The sequence below is a fragment of the Penicillium paradoxum genome (genome assembly GCF_028828445.1).
Source record: "Penicillium paradoxum strain IBT 22861 chromosome Unknown utg000005l_segment0_segment0, whole genome shotgun sequence".
Taxonomy (NCBI): Eukaryota; Fungi; Ascomycota; class Eurotiomycetes; order Eurotiales; family Aspergillaceae; genus Penicillium; species Penicillium paradoxum.
The window spans coordinates 1,936,438-1,959,751 of NW_026643183.1; the positions used below are offsets into that span (position 1 = coordinate 1,936,438).

Here is a 23,314-nt window from a genome sequence, read left to right on the forward strand (position 1 = left end):
GAACTCCCGAACAAGACGACGGGTTGTCAGCGCAGTATAAGCCTAGGCTATAACAGGAACCTTGGTTTTTGTTGTGGCCTGGGAATTTGCTGCGTTTTTCACACTGATAACACTGATAGGCACCGACCACTGTCTCAGCAGTAATATACATAATGGCTCCACTCTCTCAATCGCATTTTCAAAGGCCTGGGACGGGGATTGCCCCCGAGTGACCATACTCTAGAGCCTCGCCGTTTCTTCTTGTCATGGACATATATAGGGTCCAAGCGCCTGGGCTTACATTGATTATTAGAGCGGGCTACGCTCATATGCTGTAATCCGCCAGCCAGCTGGCATCTATATTCAGTTCTATGGTGCCTATGAAAGCTGAAATGGGTGTCTCTCTAAGTACTCCTCAAAGCTTGATAGCTTACCCCGAGCGACGGCAGCTGCCTCAGCAACCAATGTCTCCGTACTAGGACCAAAGTACCCGAACTCTTCCATGAAGCTGAATCCGTCCGCAAAAACATCTTGGAAGAAAGGCAAGCTTGCCTTGAATTCATCGGTGGAGATCTGTCGGTAGACAATGGTCTTTCCGGAACTCTTCGACAGAAGCGCCGTGATCTCCTCATTGGTATACAATCTCGTGGCAGCGTGAAGTACCTTGCCATCGAACTTCTCGGGGTCGGCAAGAATCGCGCCCGCAAACTTGCCAGTGTCACCGACAGCGTCAAGCATGGGGAACTGTTGCTGGGGAGATGTGTGGCGAGAAAGCACATAGGTCCCGTCGGCAATCTGCTTGGGGGCCATGGCTGGCTGCTGTGAGAGATTCTCCATGAAAGAGCCTAGCGAAAGGAAAGCACTCTTGATCGGAAGAGTGCGAATGTAATCTTCAGCGGCGGCCTTGGCATCGAATGGAACAACGGAGGCGTATTTGCCCTTGGAGATATCGCGAACTGCAGGTAGGGTGCTCCAGATAATATAGTTCACATTTTGTTGGACAGCGACATCGGCGATTCGCTTCGCGTTACCGAGCTCGACATCGAACGCATCAGCACCAAGGCTCGGGGTGGTCATGGCGTAAACAGTATGGACACCAGCTAAGGCTTTCGCCAGAGAATCTGAGCTTGTCACGTCGCCTTCCACAACCTCGATGTTCTTGTGCTTTAACTGTTGGGCCTTCTCGGAGTTGATATCGCGGGTAATAGCACGGATTTTGTACTGTTGCGACAGCTCTGGGTCGTTCACCACGTGGTTCAGGACCGAGCTGCCCTGTTGGCCAGTGGCCCCAAAAATGGCAAGAATTTTAGACATCACGGGATGCTATAGTGAAGTGAGACTGAGATATAACAGTTGTGGGCGAAGCCGAGATTAGAAGTTTCGATACAAATGCTCAAAAAGCAGGTCTTGCTGATCTTAAATAGACAAAAGGAATCGCTCAATTCAATCCTCTGCGAATACCGAAGAGCGAGGCTGACAAATGACTAGCAAGGATTAGAAAAGGCCCCTGGACGCCAATTACGAATCACACGATATTTTGAAATCATCAGCGGGGTATGTCGATATACAGCTGCAGATAGAGGCGGGAATTCTCGTCGACAAATAAGGAATAGGGGTTATATCGCGATTCGCGACAGTCCACTCGCACCAATCCTTCGTGGAAGCAATTGCAAGGATATATGTGCCCCCTTGTCTCAGATGTTTACTCCGTGTCGGGCTGACGCTCGGATTTACCCTGGACGTCACTATCTCCGAGATACTCAAAATGTCATTCTAAGTCTGTGGGAGAAAGTCCAGGATACATCCGAATCCTCGCTCATCATGGCCCCCGATAGTCCGTCCCTTATCACAGAGTATATGCGGCTCTATTGGTCCTATTTATGGACGCAGATACCACCAAATTTGCTTGTCTAGCAGGGACGCGGAATTTAGGCGTAAGGTTGTTGGATTCTCAAATGATGACAATGGACATTGCCCAAGATGAAGGCGCTAAGGACAAAGAGATAGTAAAACCACTTGTCAACGGCACTTAATGCCCTTTCCCCCTGCTTTTACGTGGAACGGAATTTGTATGATGAATTGACTTTTAGGGCCCTTTCAAAGTCTCCTGATAATTCGAAGACGATGACACGCATCCAGCCTTGTGTTCAGGTTGTATTAACTCTCAGGTCGCAATATGTCCATTTTGAGAACTTGCCGCATTTTGGATTCACTTCAAGTCGAGAAGAAGAGCAAAGACTAATTCAAGTTAAGGATCTTGCCACAAATCTAGCTTGAGTGTCGGATGAGCAGACTGTGGCACTGATATGTCACTTTTTACACTGGACGCTCACAGCTGATACTGGTATCTATCGCAAAGTGATTATTGAGGCTATAACCGCTCTTCGCTGCAATTGGACCCAGGGATCCACCAAGGATAACGATATGCCCCGGTCAATGAAAACTATCAAAAGTAATTGAGGCGCTTTGGGGATCTCAAACCCGAGGAACACCCCGACTCCCACTGTGGGGCTCCAGGTATGAATCCACTAGAAGTTGTCGCTCAATGAGATGGAATTAAATTCGTGAAACAATGCCCCTCGAAGAATATCTGTAGCCTTTATGGCAGTTCGGTTGTATGCGTCGTGTTCTAGAGGGATAGGGACCGCGAGAGACGGAGAGGAGCAGAGCTCCGGATGCTATTTCTAGAAGGTATTCGCCTTGGACAATGCAATTTGCAGGATCTTGGCAGGACTGATGTAACAGGAGATATTGAGCACTAAGCAAGCCATCGAGACTCGCCTCCCTAATAGCAGGTGTTGAGATAGGGTCTCGTGATGGATCCCGTGATGGTCAGGCATCACCCCATCAGATAGATAGATAGTCGGGAGCTCGTCTCCTTCGGAATACAACTCTCTCCCTCCCTTCTCTCTGAGCCCCACACTGTAGTCCTTAAGAGCAGGCTAATAGCGGGATAGTCTAGTGGAAACTCTGACTGAATGTGTGATTGCTGGTGACGGAATTTGTTCTCCAAGAGCTCGGTTACATCAGTGGTTGGTGATATATACATGCCACCTAGATTATGTAAAGCCTTACTCGGTCTTTGGCCTTCCATGATTGACTTTTGAGCTGAATCTAAATCGCGAGACTGTGTAGTGATAATGGCACATTTCCATCTGGCGTTCTTCGTGAGACTACATGTCCAGGTGTACACTACGAGGGTCCTGCTCGAGCCCAACGCCATTCATCATTTATAAAATCTAGATTGATAAAGTCTAGCTCACTACTGAGAGAGGGATTGCAATAACTAGTAAGAAGGAATGAAAGAGACGGTATCTAAGAGGGAGGACCATTCGTATGAATCAGAAGCTCTTGTAGCGTGCCCGACTTAGTCTTTGAAAGTAAATGAGTGAATGATGCGTCCGCTAGTTTCAACAACGCATAATACCCGAATAGTTATAGTTTCCACGTTTCATATGTAATTGGGGGCAGCCTCCGTGCAGTTGAAATAAAGGGGCGTGCCCAGCGCCCAGCCCTCAGCCCCGTCGCTTGGAGAAAGCCACTGCCGCTCGTACTGTACCTACATGTCGGTACGTCTAAAGGCTGAAATGAAGGTTGTGTCAATGGAGTGAGCTCTCACGATCATCACCATACACCCGGTTATAATTATAAACCATATTGCGTGTAATATGCACCAGATGAACGACGGAGCGACAAGCCAAACGAAGGACATCCGTTTGGATAACAGTTAAATACGCTCTATTCACTACTCCGTACTCAATCAAACAAAAGAAAAGGAAAGATTGAACCAACTTCCATTTTCTCTGGCAGTCATATTCAGCACGCTGATTATGGGTTTCCTCCGACTCACGTTCCCATACATAACGAGTGTTCCGTACTAAGAGGGCCATTGAACAATGAACAACCCTTGAAGTAATCTAAGATTTAGGCATAATCCAGGCTATGAACATGTGGGCATATCCTTAGAAACGAGCTGAATGCTCAAGGCGCGTAAATGTACTGCGTAATGAGTTTGGAACATTTCTCAGATATAGCGGTCAGTGCTAAGCCTGTCTCAGTCCTTTGAAGCCTTGTGAGCTGGAAGTCATCTGTGCCTGATACCCACAATTACGAGATGCACCTGTAGCATTGCCACTGAGCCGAACTTAAATTACTGCGCCAAGCTTCATCGAGGTACTTCCATGTCCACGAGTGTTATGTACACCATTGACTTTGCGCAGTTCTACATTTTGGAGATAACGGCAACCAAGGATTTCTAGGAATCCCACTCACCAGGTTCTAGCTCATCTGTTATCTAAATAATCCTCTTGTCCGATATTGGAGCTTCCAATCTCGTCCGGAGTACAATGATTCAGACTATATATAGAGTCGAGGTCGATCTTCGGCTTATATGATCAGGCGTCCAACAGTGGAGTGATCGGCACGCCACGCGATCTGTTGGCTCTAATACCAGCCAATTATATACATATATTTCAGGCTCTTGTCGATCACTACCCCAGAATTACGAATAGACTGTGAGCTTTGATATGTTTGCGCTCTGGAGTGAAGTGTTCAGGTTACCTATGGTTACCTATACTTAGTAGTCGTGTACGGAGTAAGTAATCAGTCATCTAAGCAGAACTAAGACAGTTGTCCGTAATAAGAATTGATCGAGTGAGCTGGGCCAGACCGAAACATTATTTGGTCACCGTAGCTGACAGGAATCTATTTATACAGCAACAGGTGTTGCCTCGGATACATACTCCAAAGGATATACGGCAGGATATATAAAGGTCTTGAGCACTCCCTCTCTTTTGCTATATCATCACAACATCTACAATCCACACACTCGAAAAGAGCCAAATACAAACAATCACTCAAAATGAAGACTTCTTTTGCTACCATTGTCCTCTCCCTCGCCGGTGCTGCCTTCGCCGCTCCCGCCGCTGGGTCTGGACCCTACCCCTACAGCGTGGACAGCCTTACCGTCAAGCATACCACTGAGGACAAAACCTGGCATATGGTGCTTGGACTTACATACCGTGATGACTCGGCCCAGGCAATTGAAAGCACCACCTGTTATGCCTCTTGGTGAGTACTTGAACTAATCTATCACGAAGCCTACAATCGGAGACTAATCCACCGAATTAGGGTTGATGGCGCCGATCCTTCCGGACCTACCAGCCCCAAGGCTTGTGCAGACCCAGCATTCACCTTCTGGTTCCCCAATGGCGTTGGCAACCTGGATAACTACGACGTTCTCGCCAATGGTCCCGAGGGCACAGCTGGGGGTAACATCGCATCTGGTCCCAAGTACCAGTGTGGCCCTTACGAAGGCCACCTTGACAATGTCGACAAAGAATGCAAGATCACTAATGGTGGACAATTCTACCTCAAGAAGCAGTGATCGTGTTAGAATTGTATCGGAGAGATATTTGGTTTTTGTCGATTATGTCGCTCTTTAATGTGGTGCTTGGGTGACCTTCCAGCGTTGTTCATGGTACATTAAGGTTCACTTTTGATCTCGTTTTAATATCATGCTGCCTTTACCTACATATCTCAGAATGAATCCGTCCTCTGTTCTAGGTTGCATATATCTCTCCTTTTGGCAAAGTTGAAAAATATCCATGGATGGATGAACTAAGCACTGGCACTGCTATGACAGAGACATTAATATGCAAGGTACCAATGGGATATAAATTGGAAATAATACAAGCTACAGACTGCACACTAAGGCCTCCAAAATTGAGGGTTGATCCTCTATCGCGTGACTGTACCAGATCCTGAAGATGAGCACGACTTGAAAGGTTACACCCTTCGCCGGACGATGAGCCGGTCCGTGCTCGGATAGTACCTGGGTAAAAGGTTCTACAGAACGATGGTCATTCGGGAGTAGGTGTGAAAATGGTTTCCAATATGGAAGTGGTACAGGGCAAAGGGTGATTCGATATCCACACATCAATATATAGTCAGATCGGCCGTGAAAAGTTATAATGCTGTGTTGTATGAGCCTTATCCTCCGTTGACTTTCCTGTCACCACATGCATCTCTATATCTGTCTTTACTATGATCCCATTCTGATCTGAATCGGGATTGCTGACAGGAATGATGGCATCCTGACTACCTAGCGTCGTATCGCGCAGTCCCTGACGTCGATTTCTCCTCGGGGGACCCCGTCGCTGCAGATAGCTCGCTCTGGCCGACTGCATGGTGGTTGGGTAGCGGGCAGTGGTGGATCCAAATATAGCCGGGATGTAGGTTTTGATCAGGACGAAGAGAGAGGGAGCGCTACCGCAGAATATTGCTGTAGATAAACAATTAGAGATGGGATTCCATGGGGATGGAAGGTATATACCGATGTAAGCCTCGATCGTGCACCAGTTGGAGGAATCAGCCAAGAGGATGTAGTAATCTTCTTTGGCGGAGGCGAGCTTCGTGACAAAGTCATAGCGAACGCAGGCCGCTAAATGTAAAAGTTCCATCAGTGAGGACTCAATCACTGGATGAATTGAAGATAATACGCACCAGCAATAGGCAAAATACCAAGTCCAAAGATCCCTAGAACACTCCCCTTCTTGCGCCAAGTCAACTGTAGACTATAGATCATTGGAACTGGGAGTAAATATGTCAATATATCTGTCACAATACTCAATATGCCATTCACCACAAAGAAAGGTTGTTGTGTTGACATGGGCATACATCCACTCGACGTTGGGTCTGTCCAAAACAAGGATGGAGGGTTGCACGTCGCCAGTACGCTAATGAGGCTCACAAGGGAAACCAAGATATTAAAACCCATGACAAAGAAGACAGCCCAGCGCATGTATTTGCGGGGATCGAGGCGGAGATAGAACCATAGCAGGGACATCTTAATCAGTCCCATAGCAAGGGGGAATAGGAGGCGCCCAATCCAAACACACTGGTAATCGTCAGGGTTACCGTATTGAATGGGAATAGAATGCATACTTTTAGCAAAGCCACCATGTCACTTTGCAGTATCGCAAGCTCGTGCTTTCCGAGTCCGTAGTTGGATCCAACCATGATACTTGTTGACAATCCGATAGTGAGTATCTGATCGAATGCCAGTGATTAGATGTTGTTCGCCGTATGATTGAAAAGCCCTTACTGTGCCAGTTATCATGAGAACTAAATATCTCCTTAGTTTTGGTCTCGAATTTGGTCCCATCGACTTACTGTCATCCGCCCCCAGCGCTTTCAGCATAAAAGCGCGTGCGTAGATGCGCAACGCGATGATAATCGAGTCGAACACGATGAAGCCGATTCCCACGCCAAAGATGGCCGCATGTCGATTCTCGGAAATATTGCCTTGGGACGCCGTATCCTGAGCAACTTCCATCCTCAATGCGTCGTGGAGTGTCAAGAGCCAGGTGCGGCCAGGGGGAGGCTACGAGGCTAAGTATTTCACTATACGGAGTACGGAGAGCTGTGTAAAGCTATTTGTCAAACTTCGGGGGCAAAATGCCTCGGATACGGAAGAAGTTAATCTACATCCTTGTCGATTCTTCGGGGAATCGATTTAACTAGCAGCGAACAATGGACAACCGGTGTTTGCATGCAGGGTTAGTTGACAGAAAAGCCCCGTTCAGGGTCTAACAACTTGGGAACAAAAGGATTATATGCAGTCAATGATTGTTTCTGTGACGACGAACGGTGGGCTCGTGGTGGAATACCCCACAGAATCCGCTCCGTCGGTTAGCACTTGCGCGGACCTCGGTCGATGGATCTACCCGGGGCCCACAAATGGCGTCCAGACTATATATCGATCAGCCAGCGCCGAGACTTTTGATGCAGCCGTCGCTCTTGTCGGGAGCTTTGTTTTCGAACCATGGCATGATACTCGTAAGAGACCCATCTTGAAACACGGACTGGGAATACCCATGATTCATTAGCCTCTTGGCGGGCCTAGATGGGCGAGGGCCGAACCAACTATCGACACTAACAGCAGAATTTGCATGAGGGGAGATTGCTTTCCCCCGTGTGGGTATTTCTCGAGGAGCCAATTGACTGGCCAGTGACACTGCTAGTGATGAGACATAGTATGCGAGGTTGCCGCTTGAAAATTTTGCCCCTCCGGTCGACTGAGCATGAGTGGTAGATTGAGAAGCAGCTTGTGTTCCCACACGCATTGATATTCTCTCGAAGAGAAACACACCACTGTCGCAATTGCTGAGTCAGAGAATGTTTCTTTAGTATCCGGGGGCCAGTGGTATCCTCGGCTGAGCCTGCACCAAATGCGCTTGTCATACCCCACGTCCACCACCTTTGACAGAGTAATTGGCTTGACGAATAGACCACTGCCTCCAAAAGAAACTGGCATATCCCAAGACCATCGACTAGAGTTGCATTGCGGCGTAAATTTGCTGAGGGACCTCGGTAAGGTGCTTGCGTAGTTGCAAGAAAAGGTTCCTGACCTGGAAGATGTCACCCAAGTGTATTATCTTGGTAGGTAAAGAGATACCCGCGGACTCACAGATGAGAATCTTCTCACTATACTAGCCTACTTCGATACAACTGCATACTCTGCGGATGTGATGGCTATCCGGAATATCAATGAAGGAATGACTTATAACGCCGTGCACGCTCTCCAACGGCTTTGCAAGCATATGAGGTTCCTTTTCCTTCAAACTGGGTCAAATGCTTGTATCAATCGAGTATCGACGAATGGCTGTAACCTTTTTGTCACAGATTTATGGCGTTGCTGTGTTTCGCTTCCAAGAGGACATCGAGATCAATCCTACTTTGCGCGAGGACAACCGGCGCATTGCTTCGCGCTGGGGTGACGAGATCTTCTAATATGCACACGTCGACCTAATCAAATCAGCCAATAAGGAAAAAAAAAGGGCAATGGTGCGAAGTTCGACCAGATCAGATTATTGATGCATCTCACCATTTCCTGAGTTTGACTATGTTGACCCTCGTGGTCAGGTCACGTTCCCATTCCCACAAGCATGACCTACGTCGAGCTCATGGCGCTCTATTTGATGTTGTATCACTACACAATTGGTGCCGGTGCCACCGCTGTCTTCCCGGTACCTTACACAAACTATGTCCACACGTACACGCCATCCTCGCAAGATATCATCGCCCGCTCGGAGATCTACCCGTCTATTGAAAAGCCGCATCAAGCACACGGAGAGGCATTCGACACGGCCGATAACGCCACCCCGGGACTCTGGACCCTAGTATGGCCAAAGATGCCAGTCCGGAGGACAAGGGCCGGAACCACATCGAGACTCGGTTCGCAGACCAGGACGGCTACAAGAGGATGTGCGAAGAGTACAGTCTGTGTCCTCGCGAGACTTCCGAGGCGACTCGGATCTTCCTTCCAGCAGACTTCACCCTTCTCGGTTGCAACAGCGAGTTTAGCTTGGATAAATTCGGAGTGTTGGTTTCACGGAGTGTGGAGTACCCAGTGGCGTATGGGCATTTCCAGGTGTTTGATCATCTAACTCAGGAGACGACCTTTCCTAATAAGGAAGATTGGACCAAACGTAACACGAAGGATGGCCAGGGCATCATGCCCTGATGGGGAACAAGTTCAATACACATGGAGCCTTGCTCGTGAGTATCTCTACAGACAGCGATTGGAGATTCGCATAATAACGCCCGTCACCTACATCCCTTACTACTCAGAAGTAGAAGAGCAATCTAAAACGTCGGCATTATACGCTCAAGCCATATTGTATTAGCTCTCTTGCCTTCTGCCATAACCAATCACTTATCGTCACCAACGGTCAACCCGAGGAACAAACCCCTGACTGATCGTCCAGGATACACTTCCATGATGTCTCAGCTTGTGTGGTGTAACCAGGAGCCTGGAAGACATGACCCGATGAGCAAACACCGAGCAATAGTCTGTTGCTCACAACTGGAGATCTCGCCACATGGCAGGCAGCCACTGGATACGTTGTCCAGCCCCGGAAATGATTGACCGGCAAAGGGAACCGCCCCTGACTCATATATTCCCAACCATTTGAATGCGACCTCAAACCCAAAGGATCAGGTTGGTTCACCCGATTATTCGGCAAGGCTCCGTGAAGAGGAGTTAGCGGCACAGGCTAGAGGTTACATGGGGTAGTGATCATCCGTCTTGAAATCCATTCCAACACACACTTGAACAGAGGTTTAGTCTTTTTGGGTTTATGTCTCATTGAACCCTTTTCATGGATATTCATCATTACTCGGGTAGGAGTCCTAGCCGAGGATCTTTGTGTTTCCGTTGATCGTCATAATCACTATCCTCGTTCTCCTTCTCGCCAGGGTGGGGGGTGAACGCATTGCCCTCACCATTCGTCAGTGCCGTGGGATACTACAGCAAGACAGGCACGACATAGTAGCAGACACCATATCGCAATAGACACGACGCGAGGCTAGGCAGGTACAAGGTCATGGCGGGCGTTCCGAGACGATCACCGTTGAGTTTGAGAGTGGAGCTATTACCTGGTACGGAGTACGGTGTTGTCGTTACTGGCACTGCCGCGAAGCCCGAGACATCCGTCTTGTCAACACAAATAAACCATCACCGGAATTCTCAAACCCCAAGCCAGAACCTGCACTACCTAAACCAGAATGGCTTCCTAATAACCGAAACGGCACGCCGACTGCCTTTGGCTCTTTTTCACATGAAGCATCACTGGACAGGAAAGATCGGATCGTAGGGGAATTCAAATATGCACGTCATAATTTTCACGATTTGGAAGTCGTTAGCTGCGTATCTATCTGCTGTCAATGATGCCGTTGAGGGCTCTTGAAAAAACGTGATTATTTTGGTCTTGGAGAGTTAGTGGGGAGATTCTAAATTTCCCGTACGTGAGGACCGATATCTATTCTCTGCGGTGATTAGAACGACACTCCACAAAAAAAGAATGTCACTGTTTCATTCGGAAGGTTGAATTTTAGTGGGTTTCTTCGTTCTCGATCTATCGCCTGTTTCATCTCTTTCGTTGCAGTCTAGGGTGGATAGATGGCGGGTCGTTTCCATTTGCGTCGCGGGCCTCCAGATGCGTTGTCAATTGCAACCGGCCTATGACAGGGCTGGATCTATTTTGACTGGTATATTGCGCCGCCTCAATCCAGGCAGACTCATTATCCCAGGCAACCGTGTTGTTTGGCCCCTGAATGTCGTGCCTTGGCAGCCCCGCAGGCCAAACGATGGCTTAATAATAGAACATCCCCCAAGGTTATCTTTGGCCAAAACCCTCAGATTGACTGCTTATGCTTCAATGCTAAGAAAACATCAAAGTGAAAATGTGTCAAAAAATGTGTTCCAATAAACACCCGCTCGCGAGAGCTCGCAGGACACAGGTCATTTTCTCCGTCCTTTCATGGCCATGTGCGCTCGCTGCCCTCTTGAGGACTTATGGTAGCGCTCAAGGTTGGATGCAGCTCATTGCAGTGAGTTTTCCTCTACCGCATAAAATACAGGACCGTCTAATGATTGGAAGATCTCAATTTCCACCCTTACGCCGATCTTCATTCTCGTCAGATATCGCAAATCCGGAAGTCAATTCTATCCGCTGCTCGTAATAGCCATTGATGCTTTGATGGCTTTACTCTTCATCGGGGTGTTCATTTCCGGAATGTTCATCCTTAGTACCCAGGATATTAGCCTATGGGTGAATCCCGACAACTTCAAGCTGGCCAGTGGCATTCCGCAGATCTACTCCAACCTCTCATGTCTCATCCTCAGGTAAGTTGGCTCGCCGAACGGATGTATCCCGGTCTTTGAAACATACTGATCATCCTAGTCTGGTGTATCTGCGCACATTTGTGCAAGCATCCTTCAACCGATACATGCAGTTGACCCTCAAGACTCGCCAGGTTAACTACACGCTTTGCCCGGCGTGTGACCGATCTGTGGATGCTCCTGTGGGCCAGCGTCAGGATATGGCCATGGCTGCGGAACAGCAAAGAGCATCTGGCTCTGTTGATAGTCTCTGTGGATTGTACACTGGCGATGCTGAATCGCAGCAGTTGCTACCTGAGAGCGTTTAGGGCGTCCACGGTCAGCAGACTACTGGCGTCATGGCCAATAACTGAAGCCTTAAGATGCCAAGAATGACGGGAAGATCGGATACGGTGACAAAGGCCGATCTGCACGACATTCTCGATTGCCGGGGAGTTGAAGGATCTAGTCTTTTGACTTTGACTTTGAACGATTCGAAGGATTGAATCGGGGGATGGTTTCAAATAGCAGAGATTGAAAGGAGATACTGTGATGCTTGTTGATATGCCTGAACCTTGACAGGATTGCGATTGTTATGTGGTAGTACTTGGTTCTTTGTCGAGTGGGTCAGCGCTGTACACCCTTGCATGCCGGCAAATGTTCCAAGGTCAGTACTGTCGCTGACAATAGGTCATTTGAAATCCACCGTTCCTTATGTACCTTTTATAAACGCCGGCCGGCTGATTTTGAGAGCCATTCCACATTATTAAAAAGTCCATATTCCACCAAGAGATAGGGAGAAACTCTGCAGAATATATGACAAGATGGCGAAAATACCCACAATAAGATGAGTTCTCTCATTGCAGTTGATTAGACACAGAACCAGCAGAGAAGACGCAGACTGCCAGTTTATGCCCACTAGATCCATCTCAAGGTTGACTTCAGCAACTCTGTAGGGCGATACTGAGGCTAGAGCCAGAAGTGAGATGTAAATCGTTGGAACTGACAAAGATGGGGTAGACAGGCCAAAAAACACTCATAATGCGAGCTAGCTGCCGGTCCGTGAGTAATAAGCAACAGGTCTCTATCAAGTGGAACTAAATCTTGACTGTTGAGTCACTTCTCTCTCGTGGGTCATCTCCGAGCAATGTTTCCGAGTCACCAACTGGACTTGATCCCTCGCATTCGAGTGGTTTTGGCTTGAAGATCCGGAACGAAGCCCTCTTGCGATATTCACGTTGGAAGTCATAACTAGATCCGTTTCTCAAAAGCCCCCACACGGAAGCAAAGTAAATACGATGCTGGTAGACATAGTCTTGGCATATCTTCGTTGGCCATATCAAGAAATCCAAATCGTCTTTCCAGCTCATTTCTTTCCTTCGCTGTCAGCTCAAACCCTCCAGCGCTGCAACAATACCCACATTCCACGGTGCAATGTCCGATTCCACGCTGATCTGCAGAGCTCGTTTCGCGCTCATAGCTCACGCAGCATCAACAACTACGGCTGCTGCAGCCGCCTTGATTCACGCAGTCTCCAACAAGCACAGGATGCATGTACCATGTCGGATCGGACTTCCACTGCCCAAATGCCCGTTCTAGAACAGAAGGGCTTTCTGTAATCTAGCTCCGCAAATAGTGCCATTCGCACTCTAAAAGCCACGCGTTGCGATTCAACTCCTTCAGTCTTCGTGTCTGGGATGGGGTCATAGGCTCCTTCTTCAAAGCGATCTATTTTTGGCAGATTCTTCTGTGCGCAAGAACGCGACTAAGACCATGATTTCAGGTGCCTCATTGCCTTAGTCCTCCCATTAGTTCAATCGAAATCGTTGGAGGGCGTCGGAGTCTTGAGTCTTCTCCAGGGCAGCTTCTCGGGCGCGCAGTCCTCGCGGAGTCCAGGAGACCGCGAGGACGAATCTACACTTCGGATTTGTACACTCGGGATGCACCACCATGAGTTGTTGTCAAAGGTGGCTCTGGGACGCTATATAGCGTATCAGAATCTATTTAAAATGAGTTGCATCCTTTATATAAATTCGTAATCATGATCATCATCATATGATTATCTGACCCGGGCTATCACATCAATCACCACTAACAGCATCCACCCCTTTCAACTGCAGACGTTCGACAGAAGCACGAGACGTTAACTGGAATGTCTGCAGATGCCAAAGCAATGTCGCGTGCAGGTTCAATGAAAGCCGCTTCGGCAGTCTTGCCAAGGCGAGAAAAACATTCATATAAGCCATGCAAGCCCCATACATTGTTGAGTTTTGCCCTGCGCCGAGGATAGTCTGGAGCGAAGCCCAGATCTTGTTTAAACAGCACTTCTGCCTCTTCGATGCGATTTTGCTCCAGCAATAGGCCACCGAGAGCATGACGGACTGGCTGCATCCAGGGGGGCGGATCAGAGTACGCAAGTCCATCCTCGAGCACAATGGCTTCCCTCAGGAAGGAAAAGCCTTCCTCGATGTTCCCTTTTCGGTACTCCAATTCTCCAGCAAGCATCGCTGATGCCACCCTGAGGACGTCTTCCTCCTTGCATGGAATGCTGTTGAACCGCGTACTAGGGACTGCCTTGCGCGCGGTTTCAAATTCTTTCTGGGCATTTTCGGCTTCTGCGATCCGCCCAAGTGCGCTAAATGCAAGTCCACGGGTATAATAAATGATAGCTGTGGTCGCACAATATGTATCACGGTCTGTGGGAAATTCGAGGTCAAGAATCTGCTCCCAGCGACCGAAGCGCACCAAAACATGTGCCTTGCTCCCCACAAAGCTCTCGATGAAGTCTGCCATGGGGGGACTCTTGATCGCCAGCACATGAGGATAGATGATCTGTTCGAGCTTTTCTGCCGCAGAGATTGCATCTGAAAAGCGCCCGCACATCATAGCAGAATACAATTTCGCACGGATATAATGCGCCCGGTAAGCTGTGTACATAACAGTGCCCGGCTCTTTGGCAAAATAAATGTCATCTGCCAGCATCGCTTGATGGTTCGACTCGATACCACGGCGGTAGTCGCCTACCGCCGCATCGATGTGCGTCGGCATATGCAACATGTGCGAAGCATGCGGGACGATCCCACGCAGTCGATCAGCAGCCTGCAGGGCTAATTCCGGGAATGGTGACATCTCCAGCATATGGATATACAGATGACAGAGTGCTGGATGATTACGACCCGAGGACTGCTTCAGCCCCAGCTCGATGACATCGCGAGCCTCAACTGTGTGATTCCCTGTGGGTTTGCCAGTATCCAAGTCCCATAGTCCACGTGGGGTGATACACATCAGCGCCTCAGCAAAGAGGGCCGCAACGTCTATATCATCACTAAACTCCTGATACACAGGGCGCATGGCATCTGCGTATGCGCGATCAAAAGGACTTAGGTCGTCGGGTATGTCATTGACTGATGGAAAGCGGGCACCAATAGCCTTGATCAATGCCTGTTCAACCGGAGTGGCATGGCTAGCCAGCGCGGATGCTCGTTCTAGAACTTCATTGACCTTCTCGATAGAAGCCCGGCGATCCTTTGGATCAAAAAACTTCCAGGCCTTGTTGTAATTCGGCCCGGATGCGTAGGCGATTCCCCACAATGCCATCACGCAATTGGGATCACTTGCCGCTGCTTGTTGGAAGCACCGTTCTGCTTCGTCATGATTAAAAGAATAGGCCCATATCAATCCGCGATCGAACCACAGTTGGGCCTCCGCCGAAGAGGTTGTTACCGCTCGATGATACGAGCCAAGATCGTAATAAGCCTCTGGGGCAATGGAAGCATCAGCTTTGGACTGGTCCCTAATTGAGGTATCAGAGGAGAATTTCAAAGAAAAACATCATTCAAATACTTACTGCATACTGAGGAACAAGGCTTTTAGTACTGATTTCGGATCTGTCTGACTGATCACCCCGTGCTTCCAGGGTTCCCTGTTCCGTTTAAATAGAGAAAACAAATAGAATGCTGATTTCTATCAATCCAATTTTGGTAATGCACGAACTGAAGTGGCCCAATCAAGAATGATCTAGACTGAACTGAAGCTGAGAAAGCATTGACAGTATTCGATGGTGTGACAAAATAGAGAGAGATAGAAGGAAGAAAGATCAGTGAGGGGCTTACGTGCTAATAAGTACTTGGTCTCGTATCTATACAGGGTCATGTGATACATAACCTCCATTTGCTTTTTTTCGTATCAACTTTCCGTCGACGGTTGCTTTTCCAAATCGTTCCCAAGGGACTACCTACGCAGATGTGCTTGAGAGCTGGAGTACTATTTGGAGTTAGTAAACTCAGGCTTTATTCCTCACTCTATCGTGGCCCCGTATGTCCTATCCGGCACCTTTGAACACATATAATGTTGATTACCTTGCCACCTGGGGACCTAGCCAACCTTGGAATTTATATTAAAGCATCAATCCTGATTACGATGAGGGGAGGAAGAGAGGTTGCCAGTTCCCATGTACATAATATCTCCCAGGCTGTCCACGTCCTGTGATTATGTGTAATCGGTTATGGATTGATTACAAATATATGGCACCAGATCTAGCTCCGCCTCAGCACTCCGTCGTAAGTTCGAAACCAGTCCTGTCGCACGATTTCAACATTGATCCCTTTCGGTTAGGTTGCGGGGACGGCCCTATTGAGTTGACTTGCCACCTGAAAATCTCAGTATCCCATCAACAGCGATTTTGGGGATAGGAAGCATGAGCTTTTGTGATATCCTAGGTATGCCCCGGTAAGATTGATTCATAAATACCTCGGCTCTCTGGGGTTCTGCTCAAGTAGGAGCTTGTACGCTCGAATGTTGATTCTCAACAGACGTGGACCCCGACTTAGTTGGCTCTTGCGCGTTTTGACGGGTTGTTGTCGACAGGCCGTTCTTGATGGAAATCAGTTACACACCCATGGGGGGTATCTCTGAGATTCCCATCACAGCACTCGAATGTAAAGCACTCTGGAAAGTCCCTGCGCATCTCGTCGGTGTCGACATCATATAGGTCACCATCGTTGTCAACCCAAAGAGCCTCACCAGTAGGCTCACATTCCTCTATTATGATTTAGTTTGTTACAAACACTAGCTCATCATCTCTTCTTGACCGCAGTCGTACCTGGATGATATAGACAATTCTTCTCCGACTTGGTCGTGATATCGAATTCTTTCTCGCAATTCATGCAGATTGCGTACCGTGGTACTGGCCTCTTTGTATGCAATGTTGACAGGCCCCCTCACTATCGGTAGGCGTCACCAATAGCAGACGCTCGGCTTCTTTGCGGGCCTCCTCATTTTTCTCACAGATGGATTTGAGAACCATGCGAACCGTCTTGTCAGACACTTCGTTGATCGCATGATCGAGAGTTGTAGCCTCAGGCCCTTCCTCTATGATGGGCATGGTGATCTGTGTTAAATTGCCGTGTTCGGCTGCGTTCGCGGTAGGTAAACAAGAAGGGGCAATCCGTCGCGCGTGGAATCGATATCTCAGTCGTCTACGCGTTTTAGGTAGCTCACACCGCCTCCGTTATGCCGCGTTCCTATCATCGTCGCGCCATCCCAAATGCGAAGGCTACATGTAGGCGGCATATATGTGTCCAGATCACTGATTATAGAGAAGTTTACACCCTGATCTTTGCAGATGCAAAGATAGAGTTACCAAAATTGGGCTCTATTGATGACTGTATCGTGTCTAGGCTTGGTTAGTCCTGTGTCTAACTTGACAGCCATCCGTCTATTGCTTTCTCGGAATGTTGATTACCCGGCAGCCAATTGCTATTAAAGCATGAGCCCTGAATGAGCACTATCAGAATGGGAGGAGAGGTTTTTGCTTCCTATTGCCTGACCCAGTAGGGTCAATACACGTTCCCGCAACGGAGCCTGAAAACATTGGAAATGTTTGCCGTCCGTCCGGGGGCTGCCCCTGTCCATTACGCGCTCAGCATTCCCACTAAGGCTCGTTATACTGTTAGCAAAGCTGTTTTGCATGTTTGCTGCTACGCTGGCCGAAGAAGCTGTTCCATATTCATCAACAAGCAGGATGGCAACAATGGGTTTGTGTGCCCCAATTCTGTTTGACGCGTAGTCATTCGCATCATTCGCTGCACAAAGGCCGCTCCTAATTATCAAGAAATTGTTGCCCCGTTGACCATAAAAATCCTGTCCACGATGTAGTTGGCAGCATCTGATATTCCCACTAGTCGAATAACTCGCTGAAAGAACTGTTCTGCTCCCTGGCCCTTCCCCTGCGTGCGGATTTTCCGCTGCCTTTTTTGTAATCTTAGTCGCTACTCTGTACCCTGGGGCAATATCGGTGAAAGCCGCGCCCACCTTGTTCTAACCTGAGCCGCAGTCACCTAACTCCATTCCAGTGTGGAGCGCCCAGCCCCATTTAGCTTCAGGCTGATGTCCATCATGAAAGAAAGGGCATTCGGGTTGCTATCAGTGTCTCGATTTCCTCTTGGTTACCCTGGTCGTTCAAACCAGAACTCACATTTAAAGGCATTACCCAGCTTGGGGGCAAGCCAAGAAAAGAGGAAATCAAGCCCTAAGGTCCATCGACTGAAAGCCAATTGCCGGCGAATATATGAGAAGTGTCGCCTCTGGTAGCACCTATGGACGGACCATAGCTCACAATGCGACGTGTAATGATACCGCCAACAGCACAAGTAGCCAGCAGGTCCGGGAGGAGGACCAGCGCGAGGGGAGACTTCGTGTACATTTTATAGTAGAGAAAAACAGCGTATTTGTTGATTTAAGGTGAAGAGAGCTGATCCGGACCAAAATCAGTCTTAGTTCCCTTTCTTCTGGCCCTTTGCATGCCATTTTAGAGACATTTCCCTATGTCAGTGATTAGAACAAGGAGCCTCTGCGGCATTCTAATTCATGTCTTTGCCTTCTCCAGCGCCAAGGCAAGTAAGCCCGCAGGATATTGTTTCAGTTGAGACCGAGGGTTTCAAGGAAATAAACGTGCACTAGACCTCACTGGACACTTACTAGTATCAAATTCCTATTAAGTGATAGGACAACGGGGGCGAGCAAGTATCTAGATGTATACCTCGATGCCAGGCAAAAGCAGACTGGGGTATCCCCAAATATTCTTATGGATGCAGCAAGATTTAGTCCACCCTCTTGGGTAGGCCTTTCTGTGTTGAGTACATTGTGTACTCCAGGCACGGGGTATTGAAGACCGGATATGGTTAGATCGTGGCTGTTGAGGCTTGTCGATCCGTGGACTTGAGGGCGGAAGGCGGCGGGTCGGACCTTGGCAACCAAATGGGGCCAATCAAAGTCCTGTGCGAGATTAAGATCAGAAAGAAGCCATGGATACTCCGTACATGTCTTAGATTGTTCCGCACCAGTTCAGGCGAGGTAATTTGTACTCGCTTCCACGAGATCCGCTCAAGCCGAAGGCGTTATGTAAACGAAATTCGGGATATAATACCATGGCTTGATGGCAACTCGTAGTAACCTTGCATAATTATACAGTGTCTCCGCTAGCAAAACATGCTGCACAAGAACCAGGCAGTACCAGCAATCCACCAGGCCCCTTGACCTAGACTCCGAACAGCCCCATCGATCTTAGGCGGACAGCTCACAGCAGGAGTCGCAGCGGTGCACTCATGACTAGTGAGAATCGAAGAGATGCTCGAGGCTGCTTCGGCGGCCATGCTAGCTATGCAAGGACTGGGAGTGGGTGCGGGGCTTGCGAGAAGAGCACATTTTGGGGCCCTCTCGTAGCTTCGACCCGGAAAGGTTTCTGTGGGGATGGTAAGAGTTTGAAGTACATCAAATGCAAGCCCCGGAGTTTTGCCACAGTCCTCGTCGGTAGTGAGGGTAGTCAGGTTCGCCTGACGGCCCCCTCTTTCGGTGGTGAAGATGATGCTCTGGTAGGCCTCGTAGTATCGTTTGTGGAAACCGTCTGCATCGTTTCGTGTATGAGCATTATCATAGTCGGTGCCGTTGTCAGATGTAGAGCAGTTAGACCAGCCCATCGACCATCCGAATTCCCAGGTGTTTTCCGTGTCGAATTGATTGGCGATTCCGAAAAACACAAACTGTGTCTCTGTTTTGTTGTCGACCAGCTGGTCCGTAGAGAGTGACTGGAGAGGCAAAAAGGTGGAATTCTCCCCCTTTCCTCGGTGTAACAAGCCGACCCTATATGCCATAGAAGGGCTTATCTGCTGAAAGGCCGGGTTATTCCTAACAGCGAAGACGATAGGCATGAGTGGCATAGGCTCATATGTGTCGTTACGCGGAAACACAAGATCGATCTCGGCGAGGCCCAACCCTGTTGCGTTCACGGTTGCTAGGTTGACCACCAGGCTCAGTGCCAGCAGGTACGCCTTGAAACTGAACATACTGAGCTAGTGGGGCAGAATCGGAGGGAAGATCGATGCTGATGGCAAGATGGCCAAAATAAAAGACTATCGAAACGCAGCAAGAACGATGGCGAGTGGGGAGGATCATAGAGCAATGAACATTTCAGAAACCAGCAACATTTAAAGGCGCAGAAAAATTACCAGTAGCGCCGGAGAAGCGAAATTACTCCAAAAATTGAGTCCCCTAAACAAAAGAAAGAAAAAAAAACGCTACTCTCGGTGTCTTCGGGGTGGATCAAACATGGTGGATCAGCATTAGGGCTTAGCGGCTTTATCAACGACCCGCTACATAGTTCCCTTCCACGCAAGCTCGGGCGAGAAAACGACCAGCCATGCTTTGGTAGTTGTACTAACATAGCACCGAATGACTAGCAAACAAGGTGCTCAGTCTATCTACAATGTCGGTGCCTGGTAGATCATGCATCAGGAGACATCTCAATACGACTGTTCCGTCTCCATAGTTCGGTTGTGGTCACGCTCTCTTAACGTTCTCGAGACTACTGGACCTCGCAGTCCTCTCAAACCCGTCAATCTTTGACAAATCCATATAATCTTTTTCGATTTTTACACACTTTTTACATCCTCTTTTCGTTTGACAATCCATCATTTTGGCTCCTTTCTGCTGTGGCGCAGCGGTCCCCTCGCCGCCTTCCGCCGGAATTATCTCTGGACAGACACTACCGAGGGTTAAAATGTTCAGAGATCTTCGGAGACGTCGATTGTGAAATGGCTCGCTTTTTGCCGTGCGAGGTACGGTGTATTAGCCTAGCCGGTGTTGTTAAGAGAGGTCCTTGGGGACGTCGATTGTGAGATGCGCGTCGGAGGGCCTAACGGGACCTAGTATTTATATATATTAAAAGAGTTCCCCGCTCAGGTTATATAGTGTCACAGTCAGTCAAGATCACACAAACACGGATGAAGGGTGAGAAGTGCGCGCATACACGTATATTTTGAAGTTGACGAGCACGTCAAACTAGCTGCTCTTAGGTCTATGGTGCTTGCCACGTTGCTGATTGTATGACAGCACATACGTATAGCAAAGCCCCTGCTGGGAAGGTCTGACCAGGGCGGACTAGGCCCTTGATTGAATCACCAATAAATTGGGCATGTCCATAAAAGCGATATCATTAGCGGGGTTTCGTTTTCTCTTGCCTGTCCGTAGGATTTCGCAGAAAGTTCAAGCCTCACAGGTACCCAAACTACCCACAAAAATGTAAAATAAATGCTTACAATCACATTAGTTTTGGTTATCTTGGTAATCTGTCTTTATATCGATTTACCATTAGTAATACCATCTGCTAGAATCATTATATATATATCAATACCGTTGCAGCAACTGCACCATATTCTAAACCTCGCCCACGCTCCCCTACCCAGTCCCGCAGTTCTCAATGTCAAGGATTGTGCAGGGATCTGTCTGCAACGGTAACATTGTGATAGCAATGCGGTAGCCAATAATTACTTACGTTTCGTAATGTCGAATTGATGTTAACTTTGGGCGCGTGGCATGACCGCAAGTCCTGATAGGTTATTCAAGACAAACAACATACCCAGAATACATAGCCAACTTGTTCCTATACCACAATACTTCTTCTACTATTAGTCACCATACTTCTGAGCCCGTTTCGACCATGCGAAGGCTCACCAACCTTCCAAGAGGAGTATCGGGGCAACTAGGTACCAAAGGTCATCGAAACGGGACATGGCCTGCAGGTTGCGGCGCCGGATACTCCATATGTGGCAGCGGCTGGCCCAGACAAGTTATACTTCATCGACACCCGGTTCGATACTGGGACTGCAAAGCATATAAAGGAACAAATCGAGAAGGCAACTATACCGAACCCGGAGGAGTACGTCGCGATAGACGAGGTTTCGGCTACGGCAGAATTAAAAAACTCTGTGTCCGGCGAAACGACATTCGTGTTTGACCCCCGCTATGCCAGGGTGCTGTTTGCAAAGGGAATGAACAGGCACAACCCGGAGCTCAAACTGCCTGAGCATGAGCCCGTCGGCGATTGGTTGGTGACCTACGACCTAGGCAATACACTTACGAACCTGGCTAATTCCTGCTGTGATTTTGACCATCACTCTGCCTAAGGCCGCATACGGCATTCGAATGGCAACTGTCGAATCTGCCACCCCTATAGGGTTGACAACGAGTACCCATGACCAACCGGTGATCAATGCCATCGGCATATGCGACCCTCTTTGCTCGAAGGCTGTCGACACACCAAAGGAAGATGGAGAGACGGACCGACAAGCTGGACTGGGCCTAAAAGAGCTGTGCCGGGTGGGGAATTGGACATCAATTCTAAGGGAATCAGCCAGGCGACTCTAGACCTACAACTGTTAGTCAATATTTGTTAGGGTGCTCTAGTATTTGGGGATAGATGTTGCAGAGCCGACAAGGAATGCAGGCATAAGTGCCTTGATCTACAGGCATCAGATTCCATCCGAAACGTTAAGGGAACACTGACCGACGCTTCTATTCATCCGCGGCAACGCCTGCTCAACCTTGAAGAAAGTACGTGTTAAACGGAGATTTTAGCCTGGGCTACGGGAGGTAGCGGAAATGCAAAGGATGTAGGAGGATAGTGGTGTGTTCTTCTTTGTTCTGTTTGTGTATAGTAGCCACAACTCGTGTGTCTTGGACATATAATAGAGATTTCCCCCGAGTTCCCAGAAGGAACAGTCATCGATATTTGCCTTCGGGGTTAGCTTACTCCTCCTTCCTCGCTGTGGTATAAGAAACCTTCACGCCCGGATTGGTTCCTTCCCTTCTTCCCTACCTTAGACGAATACAGGGTATTCCAGTCATATGGATCATTCTAGACTGTATTCCAATATCAAGCATAGCATCTGAAAAGCTACAAAGTAGCCAAATCTTGTGGAAGTCAGCAAAATGAACCCGAGATCAAAGCTAAGTTGAATATATGGTTGCTTATCTATATTTATATTTTCTACTGTCTGATTGAAACGCCTCTGTTTTCAGCTGAAAGCTACACTTCAGTGCTGTACCACTATATATATCAGGGAATCAGTAAGCCTATATTTGAGCTTTGTACTTCTGTACTGATCGATTGCTCAGCTCGGATTATAGTCGCGGGGTGGCAGAACTGAGAAGAGCCAACTAGTTATACGGGGACGGGGAAGTGGCGGTGCTAAGGAGCTAGCTGATCCGGACTAGTGGCAAAGGTGCCTCACCTGCGAGTTGTAGGGAAAGGTAGAGCGAAAAATGGAATAGACTGGTTCGATGGAGGAGGGAAGAACAGGGGACTGACTACCTGGGATATAGAACCACCCACGG

At 48.5% G+C, this 23,314-nt stretch overlaps 10 protein-coding genes across 10 annotated transcripts; 4 read left to right on the forward strand and 6 right to left on the reverse strand.

The window, feature by feature from the left end:
• Positions 1-357: 357 nt before the first annotated feature.
• Positions 358-1,293, reverse strand: N7457_005767 (NmrA/HSCARG family protein; the record flags this gene model as incomplete). Its single annotated transcript, XM_057176811.1, has 1 exon — positions 358-1,293. The coding sequence occupies one exon, from the start codon at positions 1,291-1,293 to the stop codon at positions 358-360; it is 936 nt and encodes a 311-aa protein (XP_057031113.1).
• Positions 1,294-4,840: 3,547 nt separating this feature from the next.
• Positions 4,841-5,365, forward strand: N7457_005768 (uncharacterized protein; the record flags this gene model as incomplete). The annotated part of the gene is made up of 2 exons (XM_057176812.1): positions 4,841-5,049; positions 5,110-5,365. 2 exons carry the CDS (start codon positions 4,841-4,843, stop codon positions 5,363-5,365), a joined length of 465 nt encoding a protein of 154 aa, XP_057031114.1.
• Positions 5,366-5,927: 562 nt separating this feature from the next.
• On the reverse strand, positions 5,928-6,440 carry N7457_005769 (uncharacterized protein; the record flags this gene model as incomplete). Its single annotated transcript, XM_057176813.1, has 2 exons — positions 5,928-6,262; positions 6,314-6,440. 2 exons carry the CDS (start codon positions 6,438-6,440, stop codon positions 5,928-5,930), a joined length of 462 nt encoding a protein of 153 aa, XP_057031115.1.
• Positions 6,441-6,943: 503 nt separating this feature from the next.
• N7457_005770 (uncharacterized protein) lies at positions 6,944-7,315 on the reverse strand (the record flags this gene model as incomplete). Its single annotated transcript, XM_057176814.1, has 2 exons — positions 6,944-7,083; positions 7,153-7,315. The coding sequence occupies 2 exons, from the start codon at positions 7,313-7,315 to the stop codon at positions 6,944-6,946; spliced, it is 303 nt and encodes a 100-aa protein (XP_057031116.1).
• Positions 7,316-8,927: 1,612 nt separating this feature from the next.
• On the forward strand, positions 8,928-9,505 carry N7457_005771 (uncharacterized protein; the record flags this gene model as incomplete). Its single annotated transcript, XM_057176815.1, has 2 exons — positions 8,928-9,161; positions 9,188-9,505. 2 exons carry the CDS (start codon positions 8,928-8,930, stop codon positions 9,503-9,505), a joined length of 552 nt encoding a protein of 183 aa, XP_057031117.1.
• Positions 9,506-11,238: 1,733 nt separating this feature from the next.
• N7457_005772 (uncharacterized protein) lies at positions 11,239-11,973 on the forward strand (the record flags this gene model as incomplete). The annotated part of the gene is made up of 3 exons (XM_057176816.1): positions 11,239-11,373; positions 11,424-11,668; positions 11,727-11,973. The coding sequence occupies 3 exons, from the start codon at positions 11,239-11,241 to the stop codon at positions 11,971-11,973; spliced, it is 627 nt and encodes a 208-aa protein (XP_057031118.1).
• A 768-nt stretch (positions 11,974-12,741) lies between these two features.
• Positions 12,742-15,241, reverse strand: N7457_005773 (uncharacterized protein; the record flags this gene model as incomplete). Its single annotated transcript, XM_057176817.1, has 2 exons — positions 12,742-12,895; positions 13,782-15,241. The coding sequence occupies 2 exons, from the start codon at positions 15,239-15,241 to the stop codon at positions 12,742-12,744; spliced, it is 1,614 nt and encodes a 537-aa protein (XP_057031119.1).
• Positions 15,242-16,469: 1,228 nt separating this feature from the next.
• N7457_005774 (uncharacterized protein) lies at positions 16,470-17,027 on the reverse strand (the record flags this gene model as incomplete). The annotated part of the gene is made up of 2 exons (XM_057176818.1): positions 16,470-16,684; positions 16,823-17,027. The coding sequence occupies 2 exons, from the start codon at positions 17,025-17,027 to the stop codon at positions 16,470-16,472; spliced, it is 420 nt and encodes a 139-aa protein (XP_057031120.1).
• A 2,095-nt stretch (positions 17,028-19,122) lies between these two features.
• N7457_005775 (uncharacterized protein) lies at positions 19,123-19,986 on the reverse strand (the record flags this gene model as incomplete). Its single annotated transcript, XM_057176819.1, has 1 exon — positions 19,123-19,986. One exon carries the CDS (start codon positions 19,984-19,986, stop codon positions 19,123-19,125), a length of 864 nt encoding a protein of 287 aa, XP_057031121.1.
• Positions 19,987-21,638: 1,652 nt separating this feature from the next.
• N7457_005776 (uncharacterized protein) lies at positions 21,639-22,104 on the forward strand (the record flags this gene model as incomplete). Its single annotated transcript, XM_057176820.1, has 2 exons — positions 21,639-21,668; positions 21,721-22,104. The coding sequence occupies 2 exons, from the start codon at positions 21,639-21,641 to the stop codon at positions 22,102-22,104; spliced, it is 414 nt and encodes a 137-aa protein (XP_057031122.1).
• Between the last annotated feature and the right edge of the window lie 1,210 nt (positions 22,105-23,314).